The 11,707-nt window shown below is 49.9% G+C and overlaps 1 protein-coding gene across 1 annotated transcript in view; it reads left to right on the top strand.

Moving 5' to 3' along the window:
- Positions 1-240: 240 nt before the first annotated feature.
- DCPS (decapping enzyme, scavenger) overlaps positions 241-11,707 on the top strand; it is a gene marked incomplete at both ends in the record, with an annotated part of 12,582 nt that continues 1,115 nt past the window's right edge. Inside the window, 3 exons of the mRNA XM_010078893.1 lie at positions 241-409; positions 6,766-6,911; positions 8,992-9,105. Of these exons, the coding sequence (XP_010077195.1) occupies positions 241-409; positions 6,766-6,911; positions 8,992-9,105 (429 nt within the window). The remainder of the gene's footprint in view (positions 410-6,765; positions 6,912-8,991; positions 9,106-11,707) is intronic.

Here is an 11,707-nt window from a genome sequence, read left to right as displayed (position 1 = left end):
AACTACCTGTGTGCCCTGATGGGGAGCAGAGTCCTGCTGTGCTTCGGGGCAAACATGTCTTTATTTTTGGATGGGTGCTGCCTGGTGGGTGGCTGGACTTGGGGGGGGTTTGGGCAGGAGAATTGAGGTACTGCAAGGTCTCTGCCGTCATCCCTGGGTGGAAACATTCAGGACTCGGCCTCAAACTCCATCCAGCTCTGGCTCTGTGTTCGCTAACGGCTTTATGCCTTCTTATTGCAGGTGACCGACCCTTCTGGAGAGGGGACAGATGCTGTAGTCATCCTGGAGAAGACTCCTTTCCAGGAGGAGAAAGTATTGGACCTGCTGAAGAAGCACACGAAGCTGGAGCTGCAGATGCACAACGACATTTACAGCACCTACCACCTCTATCCTCCCCCGGAGCTGAGCGGTGAGCGCTCTCGGCCTCACGTGCGAGGCTGAAAGCTTTCCTTTCGTGGTGTTTGGTGTTTCTTCCTCCCCCCCCCCCCAGTGGTGTAATTTAATCTGGTCAAATATTATCTGTTCCCGTAAGGTTTACCTTGAAAACAGTCTCTGCAGTACACGTGTCAGCTTCTTCTCATGTGTTTTATTTTTGTTGGCAGTGGAAAAGTGTCCTGCGATTGCGATGCTCTGCAGCCGCCGCTGGAAGGTGCGGCTGTTTTTTCGGCAGGCTGGGTGCTTTGATTTAATGCTAATATGTGTTTAAATTCTGCAAGTGCAGTGATTAATTACACGACAATGCTTCCATAAACACAACGATAGCCCAGCAGGTTTAACAGGGTCAGAATTAATCAGCGTGATGACCTTAAGTAAGAAGTTCTTGTGGTCCTGAATTAAATTTTTGGGGTGTTTGGTACGCATTCCGAAAAATTCTCCTATTTTAGCGCCATTTCCACGGTGTAGGAAGAAGCACTGTCTTGTGAGTTGTGCAAAGCTCCTCTCGTCCTGTTGAGGACTCGAAAGCAGAGGTTGCAGTGTTACGATGCCGCATTTCACTGGCAGGAAAACGCTGTAACGCTGCGGTTGTTGCAGATACCTTGCGTGGGAAGGGGTTAAAGCTGAGTTTTGAAGACTCTTACTCGAGCCCTGCTGTGTTGGAGCCTGCCAGCGGCTTGCGGCGATTCCCACGAGGTGGCATCGCAAGACTAAAATCCCCTGGGCCTCTCTCCAGCTGCGCTTGTAGCACTTCCCTGCAGCACTTCACAACTCCAGAATTACTCCGATACCAACATTTTTTATTTTATTTAAGTCTAACGCCAAGTGCCAAGCCCCTTGCCGGGGTGAAAAGGCCGTTAAACGGTCACCAGTCTGTCGGTGCCGCGCTGGGTCCTGCTTTTTCCGAGAGGCTGGAGCAAAACCAGGTGAATCTGGGTCTCGCCACATCCTGCCTGTGGGCTTTGGTTAAACTTTGGTTGTTTTTTGGCCTCTCCTCCGTGCTGTGGCTCTGCCGCCGGACCAAACCCGCTGCTGCGCTTTCAGGTGAGAGTTGTGCCGTTCCTCTTGCAGGTTTGAATGGGGGGGGGGAAGCCTCTGGCTTCCTCCTTCTGAAGTTTGTATTTTTAATTACTTTTAAAATTGCTTTTAAAAGGCAAGTTTTTGCACCACTGGGATATACTTCTGTGTCTTTGCTTCCTGCCGCTTCCTTGGCATCTGCTCAGGAGACCCGGGGGGGACTGTGGACCCCGACGCTGCCCTCCAGCTCCGAGCGGGGAGCGCAGAGGCTGCTTCCTTCGCAGGAGTTCGGAGCCAAAAAGCTGGTTTTTGTGGGCACCTTGCAAGAGCAGCTGGCAGGCAGCTGGGCTGGCACCGGAGAAAACGGTTTGGTGCATCAGGAGGGGAAGGAAATTGCTGTTTCGAGCTGAGTCAGGGGCCAAGGAGGGAGTCGAGGCAAGGAATGCAGCTGATAAACCCAAACTGAAGTTTCCTACGAGGCTGCAGACGGTGTCAGGGCTTGGGAGAAACCCTGGGATGTCGTGTGGTGGTGTGGAGACCCCGCGAGCCCTTTGCACGGGGTCTGTCTCGGCCTTTTGGTTGCAGGCTCAGAGAGATTCAGGGTTTTATCTCCCCGTGCTTACAGCTTTACACCTGGGTAGCGTGATGCAGTCAAAATATTTCGCAGAAAAGGTCAGACTTTGGCGTTTAAGCATTTTCTCTGAAGAATCCCAGCTCGCAGTGTCGCTCAGAGGAATTCACGGCCAAGCCCCCAAGCGCTCAGCTTCTCACTCTGTAAACCTCCAGAGCGAGGAAATCGCGGCCGCAGGTGAGTTGTGAGGAGCCGCCTCCTCATCCCTCCGCTTTTTTAAGTTTTTTTTTGACGCACATTTCTCAATGCTGCCTTTGTGGCCCAAAGTCCCCGGGGCGGACTTTCCATTCAGCCGGAATTTCTCGATAGCTGAAAGTGGAGATTTTCCTTCATCCTTTCCCCACCTCCTCGTTTAAGGGAGCCGGATGCTGTTCCCTCCCCGGAATCAAGCCGACACAGGTCCCCGTGGGATGAAAGCTCGTTTTGTCTGGGTGATAAAAGAGCCTGCGAGGCTGGGCCGGGTGCTTTGTTTGCTTTTGTTGTGAAGGCAGAGAAACGGAGGCCAAAAGAAACACGTTACCTGAGCGAACGACTCCCTTCTGCCCTGGCAAGAGGGATTTTCACTCTGATGCAGCTTAAAGATGAGATTTTCAGGGCTGGGAGCATGGCACCGGTCAGAAAGAAGATTTCATCCCCGTCTTCCTCAGCTCGTCGGGTTTACTGGGTGCCAGGAGTGATGCGTCGAGGCTAAAATGGGAAATAAAATTTGCAATCCGGCTTAAAAACGGGCAGAATTTGAAGGGGAAAAAGCCACCTGATGAAGGAGAAGGAAACTTGTGAGAGGTCGGAGAGCGTGCCCTCTGATTGTAACTGCACAGGCAGGCGTGAAAAAATTATTTTAAGGCCATTGTGCGGATTTAAGAGGCAGCTTATGCCTGAAAGTGTGAGGTGCTGGTGGAGGAAATCCCAACTGTGGGGTTCTCCTTGTCAGGGGAAAGATTTTTTAAAATTTCTTTTTAATTTCCTGCATCGGGAGACACTCCAGCTCTCTCTCTCCAGCACAGGGTGGAGAAATTGTGGGAGAAATGGGAGAGCATGGAAGGAAGGTGTTCCTTCATGCAGGAAGTCATCCATATCCCTGAGCCCCCCCCAAAAAAACCCCTAATTTCAGGCAGCGAGGAGCTGGAGGAACTTCCATGAGCTGCATGGGGAGGGTTGCTTCATCTCCTGGTGTTTCCACGCTCCACTTGTCCAACGAAGAAAACTCTTTGCATTTAAAAACTCTTTGCATTTTCCACTCGAATAAAAGGCTGGAGTGGTAGATGCAGGAGAAACAGGAGGGCTGGGTTTTGGGGGACCCTAGGAGTTATCAGTGTCCTTTGATCTGGGTTGGTTTTTTAGTTTGTGGTTCTTTTTTTTTTTGGAAAACCTCCAAATTTCCTCTGGCGTGGCCGGAGCCAACCGAACCCTCGATCCGTGGACGAGAACCTTGGCAGAAATCCCTGGCGGTGCGCTTGACACGTGTGGTGTGAGCTTTTGCAAGCTTGAGCCTTTTTTTTTTTCTTGAAAATATTTCATTCAATAAGGAGAGCCTCAGATATCCGAGGGTGCGTTAAAATTGGGTGTTTCCCTGCGACGGCGGTGCAGGTGTGATTGTAAAACTCAAAAAACCCCTAAATAACCGCTGTTATTAGGGAATGGTGAGGTTTTTTGTCGTTATATTTAGCTAGGGCTGCACCAAAGGAGATACCTGACGATGGGAAGGCAGTGCAGAGCTGTACGCAGCAGGAAAGATGTTTGCAGAGGAAAAGAAAACCGCACGAGCGTGATTTTTTTTTGGTGCCGTTTCCTGGGCTTGGCACCTTCCTGCACCCGATGGGTGAGTCGATGAGGCGGATTCTACGCCGAAGCTCAAAGGGAGGAAAAAGCACCCCTGCCCAAAAGCTTGAAACAGGTTGTGCCTGCCCTGCATGCTTCTCTTGGCTCCCCAACGTTTTTAAATCTATTTAAGACCAAAAAAAACCGCCCTACAGAGCTCTCTCTGCCTCCTCCTGTCTGCGCCGTGCCTTTGTCCTGCGCCGTAGGGAGCGTTTCATCCACTTGGCCACAGCTGCCTTCAGCCCTTTTCTTTTTTTTCCCCCATCACTTCCCCAAACTGAGCTGTGGTTTGGGGTTTTTTGAGTCTTGGGTGGTTTTTTTGCTCTCGCTTTTAGCAGGGGAGTGGAGAAGTTGTTTTATTTCTGGTCGTTCCGAGCTGCTTTTTCTCCCAGGCAAGGAACCATCCCTTCAAACACCCTTCGTGGGGTGACCTGCCGCCTCGGTTGTTCTCTCCCTCCTGCTCCTCCACGTTCCTTCAATTAACCCTCCTTTTTTCTAACCTCCAATTAATTAACGCTCCGTCCTGACTTCCAGACCAAACCACAAGCATCTCATGGTCTCCCTGGGCTGACAGTCAGGAACACGCCGGCCGATGGGACTCGAGACACGACCGGGGACAATCCCCAGCCTTCCACATCCCGTGGCCAACGGGTTTTTTACCCCGTTTCCAGCCCAGGGTAGGTTTCGGGGCGTACGTGACAGTTTAATGCCCGTGGTGTCTGCCAGCAGCGGGGCGGCTTTTTAAAAAAAGGAGCCCGAACGTGGCGGCTCGCCAGCAGCGGAAAAGATTTTTGTGGCGAGCCCGGTCTCGCTGTGGATGTTTCCTGAGCTGGGGCTTTGCGTCCTGCGCGCAGGACGGTCGAGCTCGGAGAATTTCTCTGGCTGTAGAGTTAGACGCTAATTAATATTTCTGGGGTATTTTAGGGTTGATGAGACCTCTAGAAGAGCAATAATCGTTAGCGAACCCCGGCCTCGTCCCCTTTTTCCTCTCCCACACATCTGCTCAACCGCGGCTGCAGGATTTTTCCGATTAAGGGAAAATAAAGGATTTTTCTGATCTTGCACTAGGCTTGAAAGCATCCTCACTGGCCCTCCCCACCACCAGCGGCCACCCCTCAAACTGGGAGCTACTGGGGGAGCCATCAGGGGTCTGTTTGCATCGCAGTTCCCACCATCCCCAGCACAGGGGGCTTTTTGCTGCTGTCCTGCCTCTTGTTTTTGGGGTAGAAAATGAAATTGTAGAAGTTTCAGCCTCTGCTATCTTCTTATTTTTTACCCCCTTTTTTTTTTGTTTTCTCCCCAGTGCTTTACTGGTCTTTACTTGAGTGGAGGAGCTCCAGCCTTTTTTCTTTTTTCTTCTTTTTTTTAAAATTTCTTTCTTTTTTCTTTTTTCTTTCTTTTTCCTTTTCTTTTTTCTTTTTTGCTTCCTTTTTCTTTTCTTTTTCTCTTTTTTCTCTCTCTCCTTTTTTTCCTCTCCTTTTTTTTTCTCCTTTTTTTTTCTCTTCTTTTTTTTCTTTTTCTTTCTATTACATCATCCTGCTAGAAGTGCTTCATCAAATCCTGGAAAACAACCTTGTTTGAACATGTGTACGGTGGGAATCCAACCAGCCTGCCCTTGTGGTTTGCATTTTCATATTTCATGTTACCAGCATTTTCCTGTGGATTTCGTTCAGATGGTTTTGGCGTGAAATGAAAAGGCAGAGGCTCCTGGCTTCTGCAGACCTTAAACAAAAAAAAAACCCGAACCCAGAAAACTAAAGAAAAAAAATAAAAATAAAAGGAACCACCCTAAAGCCTGCCTTTAGGAAGAAACAGATATTTATATTTAGTGCCTGGCTCACATATCGAATATATAAAATGTGAAGCACAACTCTTGGTGCGTGCAGCCCGTGGTTTTTGTGACTGTGGCAGATCTTGGCCACGAGCCGAAGCATTCGCAGCGCCCCAGCCGCTTGCGTTGGTCTGATCTCCTCCAGTTTGTCCAGGTTGGTGGGTTTTTTCTCCTCCTTGCGTGAGGTTTTCTGGCAGCTCTCTTCTCCGGGAAGGCAGGGGCGCTGCTGCTGCCCTTGGAGCTGGGGCAGGCTCCGGATCGCGGCCAGAGCGGGATATTTTCCGAGTGTTTTACCACTTGTGGGGAGGATTTATTGCTGCCAGGTTGGCGCAGTGCACGATGACACCCTGCTTAACGCCGCAGAGATTTTTAATCTTAAGGTAAACAGAAATTATTTATCTTTTGCTAGAATAAACAGAAAATGCTCTTTCATCGGCCAGTGCCAGGGAATCGCCCAGCTTTCTTCTGTCATCCCGTGCTGTGTTAACTCATCAGCTCGTGTTATTTTTTCCGCATCCGTCCCTGCGCCCTTGATGTCTTTGCGAAGGAGCTGCTCCTCGTGCTGGTCCCGCTGCTCCCAGCTCACACCACGTCTGGTTTCATGGCTGGAGAAAGTTTCTCGCTCCGTAACATCCCGTGAGCTTCGGATTCACGGAGGAGGAAGACGCGTCTCTGCCCCTGGCAGCGTGTTTCTGGCCCGGTTGTTGACTGTCCTTGATGTTGCTGATATGCCTGAAAGGAGCAAGTGTGGGAAAAAAAACCTTTCAGACGGCAAACCCCTCCAGCTGAACTGGAAGGACAGGCCCTGGCTGTGTTGTTGGCTTGTTCTTCCTTGGGAAAAGCAGCGGCAGCCCCAGAGGTTGTTTGCTTTCCACGTCTGCTCTCCCCCACTGTGCTATTTTCATGGTATCTTTTAAAAATACGTTAAAAATGTGCTTTTTAAAAAGCTGATCAGAATGGAAAACAGATTGATCAGGGACTGAAGGAGGTAACGTGGGTTTATCTCTGATGCTAAATAAACTTTTTTTTTTAGAGATAAAAACCACAGTGGTGTACCCCGCCACGGAGAAACACCTTCAGAAATACCTCCGGCAAGAAGTGCACCTCGTCCGCGAAACCTGGGAGGATTACCAGAAGATAACGCTGCCCTTCATCCAGTCCCAGAGCTTCAGCATCCAGGTACGGGTAATATCCGGAACCTCTTTGGTCTCCTTCAGCACGCTGAACTGTCAAATCTCTCCTCTGAAGAGGAGGCAGATGAGTTGGGAGCACTCAGCCCCCGTTTTCCTCTTGGTTTTTCCGTCGGCGTGTTGTCAGCTCCGCTGTACGGCTCTCTCTCAGCCCTGCTTCTTGCACGCAACCAGCTGCAGATCATTTCTGCAGGTTCTGAGTTGTGATGCTGCCTGATTTTCGGACTTTGCAGAGGCTGTCAGACCTTTGGGGTAAGCTCAACAGAGCTCTCATTCTCCCCGATGTCCCCATTCTTCTCCATCCTTCTCTCCAGCTTTGCAGAATTTTTTTTGCCACGGAGAAAGTCGCCTTTCTCAAGTTTTCTGGAGAATTTCTGTGCTGGGGTGTTCCTCCTCTGGTTGAGGATGGCTCCCTGGGTGTTTGTGCACTTTGGGCTTTTTAGGAGTCTCAGATCCCTGCATCTCCAATAATCCCTTGGGCTTTGCCTGTGCTTTTGGTGTCCTTCTTGCCCCCAGGCAGCAGCAATGGACTTTTTTTGTATCTTACGTCCTTTTAGACCATTCCTCTCCCTCTCTTCTTCAGAGATCAAGTCTATAGGGACCAATTCACACCAGCCTGCACAGAGAGGGAATAAACCAAATCCTGGCTCTGCTGAGGCTGTCTGTTAAAAAATAAACACCTTTATCTCAAAACTAAACCCCAAACCAAGCCACCCCAGGCCTTGGGTGCCTCCCACACCGTTTTCCTGCTGCTGTAAGCAGCCAGGAACATTCCGGCCAGCTGGAGAAGGACAAGAGCGTGTATTTTCACCAGGCAGCAACCTCCACGAGGGGTTTTTCTTTTGTGCTTTTGCTCCATGAGGCTGTGAAGTTGGTGTAGCAGCTCCAAAAATCGCTTGACCTCTCTCTGCTGCTTCCACCGACCGCTCGCGAGCTGATTCCTGCACATGGAGACATTTCCAGGAGCATCTGCTGGGAAACAGCGGTCGGCACAGTCAGTCCTTGACCCCTGGGACTTGACAAGTGCTGTTTCTTGTCTGGATCTAACGGGTTTTGACGAGTGGAAAAGGAAATGTGAAAGGGAACAGAAATATCGCAGCACGACAGAGGCGTCTCTGTTTTTCTGCTGGAGGATGCAAAGCCTGGATTCTTTCGGTATAATGGTTTTATTGTGGTGCCCAGACTCTGGACATGTGTTGTCCTCTGTGCTGGAAAAAACAAGAGCCAGTCAGCTGATGAGCTGCCCCATCACATGAGGCAGTGTTGGGTTGAAAATTCAGCTCATCTGACCGGGGAACTTCTTCAGGGCACTGAGCTTGGCACCTGTGAACAGAGGAGGCATGGAAAAAGACACAAACCAAAAACCGCCAAACCCCAAAGGGCAAGCTTTAATTTCCTGCGGAGTTTCCTGTCCTGCTTTTCTTCCAGGCTCACGGAGCACAGCGATATTTACAAAATCGCTTTGAGAATCTCATCTCCTCTAAGGTTTTGTTGCTAGGAAGAAAATACCTGAAATTTCAGCAAAAAAACCCCAAAAACCCCAGATCAAGGGAGGAGAGGTTGGTTTCTCCCTAAGGATATATTCAGGTCAGTTCCCAATGATCTGAAGCTTTGATGAGATTAATTAAACTCTTGACAGAGTTCCCCAGAAGGGCTGAATCTTTTGAGTGTCTGGCGTGCTCACCATCCTCTGACCCAGCTCGTTCGGTGTGTCTGCAGGACTTGCCGCCGTCTTCCCTGCCCGCCTGGGGCAACCGAAATATTTCCTCCCTGAGCTTGATGGGGAAAATGATGGTTTGAGCTTTCAAACCCCGGCTCTTTTCTGCTGCCTTATTGTCTAGGGACTAAACTGACTCCTTCATCAGTTTAATACTTCAGCTAGAGCATTTTGGAGGTGTAAAGGATGCTCGAGCTCAGGCTGGTAGCCAAAAAAAAAAAAACAAAGATGCTTTCTGCTCATTTTACTCTGTCGCTTATCCATGCTCTCTTCCATTTCATAGCCAAAACTTTTGTTTTGTTTTTTTTTTTTTTTTCTCTGCTGGTTTATAAATTGCACATTGCTCTTGCAGTGGGTGTATAACATCCTGGAGAAGAAAGCCGAAGCCGATCGAATCATCCACGAAAACCCGGATCCTTGTGACGGATTCGTCCTCGTCCCGGATTTTAAGTGGAATCAAAACCAGGTTCGTTTGCTGCTCTTTGAAGGGAATCCAGAGGAAACGCTCCTAACAGCACGCTAGTGAAAGTTTTAATAGGGGAAGGTGTCCTTCCTGTTCACGCTGTCGTTAAATGATGACATTTTGATCCCGTTCTAATTGCGGACACAGAGGAACACAGGCTGTTCCCGCTGCTGATGGGTGATGTATTCATTAGCTTCCCTTTCTCTTTCCTGGATGAGCCCAAATTTAGGTGTTTGAACCTAAATCCATCTGCGGATTTCTTCCTGCTCAACTTGTTTGGGTTTTTTTTTTTTTGCAAGCCTCAATTTTTTAGGTGCAAAGCCAGCAGATGTGTTGTCCTTGGGTTGCCGCTGTGAACTCCCCTCCGCGCAATATTAAACCAGATGGTCGGTAGCTTCCCAGCAGCTGCTCAGCCCCTCGTGGGAGCAGCCGCACAGAGGTTTTTAAGCCCAGGCTGTAATCCTGAATCGAGTGGCTCATTATTTCCATGGGCTCTGTCTCCCCTTCTCCTTCTGGGGAGGTGAAACTCCACACGTGCACCTCTTGAAGTCGGTGGAGTCCAAAAAAAAAACAAACCAAAAGTCCCGTTGCTGTTTCTGATCCTCAAAATGCTTCTGCAGGTGGCAGGGGGAGAGTTACTGGATGATTAAATCTTAAAAATGGGAACTAAAAAATAAAAAAAAAGGGAGTACGAGCCTGTGCGGTTTCTGTGCTGGGATCGCTGAGTTCTGGTGAAGTGCTGAGTCACCTGTAGGGTAGTGCCTGTCACTGTGGATTTTTTATACATCCCCTACTCCAAAAATCCCCTGGTGATGGGGTCACCAAGTGCTTTTTCACCTGGGGACACGATTTTCTTCCTGCAGGGACTTTGCAGAGCAGGTGGGCACAGGGAGCTTGCCGTCAGTGCTGGTTAATTCCAGGATGGTGATATTTACACGCCGTGCCTTTCCTCTCTGAGCAAAGCCTCGGGGTCAGTCCTCGCCCACCGGAACCCAACTTCATGACTCACATCAGGATTGGAGATGGATGGGGTAAAAAAATGTCCTTTAGCTTGCTTAAGAGACCTGTTGTACCCACATTTTGCAGGTCAGGGAGTGCTTAAGTGATTCATTTCTAGAGGAGGTTTCCCCATGCTGCACGTATGCCGAACAGGATCTTCTTGATTTTTTTTTTCTCCCCCGTGGCTGCTGTCTGCCAGAAGAGTTCCGTCATCCCCGCGGCCATCCGGGACCGTGTCCTGTCTCTTTCCCGGTATCCCAGCGAGTGTTGGTGACCTCTGCCTTTGAGGCAAATCATTTCGTCTTGGCTGTGGGTGATGCCGAGCCAGCGCTGATCCCAGCGACCCTGGGGCTGCCCACGGGCACCCGTGCCTTCTGCCGCGTCCCAGCGACCGGGCTGAATTCGATTAGGGGAGCGAGACAGAGCGCCCAGCGGGACTCTGAGCCTTCCCTTAGAAGTTTCTTTGCTGGCTTAGCACCTCGCAGCAAATTCACCTGGAATTATTTCGGGCTGACGGACAGGAGGAAGATTTTTGCATCGTGAGTTCTCCACCCTCACTGCCAGCCTCAGCTTTCTGCTCCTCAGCCCCCTGGTCCTTCCTAATGGTTTGAGATGGTTTGGGGGATTTTTTTAAAAGTTTTTTTTACTGTGGGTTTTTTTTTCCATTTTTGAGTTGGTTTCAAAGCCACAGGAAGGAGCCCCGAGGCGTTGCCTGAAACGATGCCCGGCATGACATCATTCCAGGGCCTTTGAGCAACAGCCTTATTTATTTCAAACAGCAACATGCAGATGTTGTCTTAAGGAGATGAGATGTTTGCTTTTTCCTCATCCAAAGAGAACAAGCCCATACGCCGTCTTTTTTCCGGAGCTGTGCACAGGCTGCTTCGGGGAATCAAACCCAGCCCTTGAGCATGGCTTCGTGTTGGGAAAGCCCCGAGACAGGGTCCTGAGAGCATCCTTTTGGCACAAACATCACTTTCCGAACAGCCAGATGGGTTTCTCCCAGCCCGAAAAGTTCTGCTGGGTCTCAGCTATCTCAACCCTTTGCTCTGAAGTGCCACTCACTGAAGGAGACGGGGATTTTGATTTTTTTTTTTTAAGTGTAATGATCCACAACCCTACGTCTTGTTAAAATTCTGTAAATGCTTCAGGAGATGCCAAAGGTCTGGCTGAAAGCTGCTCAGCGACCCTATTTTACCACGCTGGGGTTGTCCGGTGACCGATTAGATCTTAAAAAAATATTTATTTATAGATCTGGCGTGACCAGAAAGCAGCTGGCTGTTCGCACGCGGGGGAGCTTTTCTCCCCAAAAAAACCCTACGGTTGCAGTTCTGCCCACTGCAATTCACTGGAAATCCTCGTCTGAGCGTGCAGACAAACCATTTGCTTGCTCGGCAGAAAAAAGCCGTGCTCGGCGCGGCATCCCTGCGTGGGGGTTGCTGGCAGAGCCTCCTGCGCTTGGGATGGTGCGTGCCTCAGTTTCCCCCGCGCAGCACGACACCTTTTCTGCCAGCCTCGAGCTGATTTTTTTTTTTTTAAACACAACAGCAGGCAGCCCCTAATAACGCAGCCGGGCAAGGTTTGGGTGGTGTGTCCGCTCCAAGAG

The sequence above is a fragment of the Pterocles gutturalis genome, unplaced genomic scaffold (genome assembly GCF_000699245.1).
Source record: "Pterocles gutturalis isolate BGI_N339 unplaced genomic scaffold, ASM69924v1 scaffold22498, whole genome shotgun sequence".
Lineage (NCBI taxonomy): Eukaryota > Metazoa > Chordata > Aves > Pterocliformes > Pteroclidae > Pterocles > Pterocles gutturalis.
Note: the sequence above shows the minus strand (reverse complement) of the source record. Positions and strands in the feature narration are given on the sequence as shown.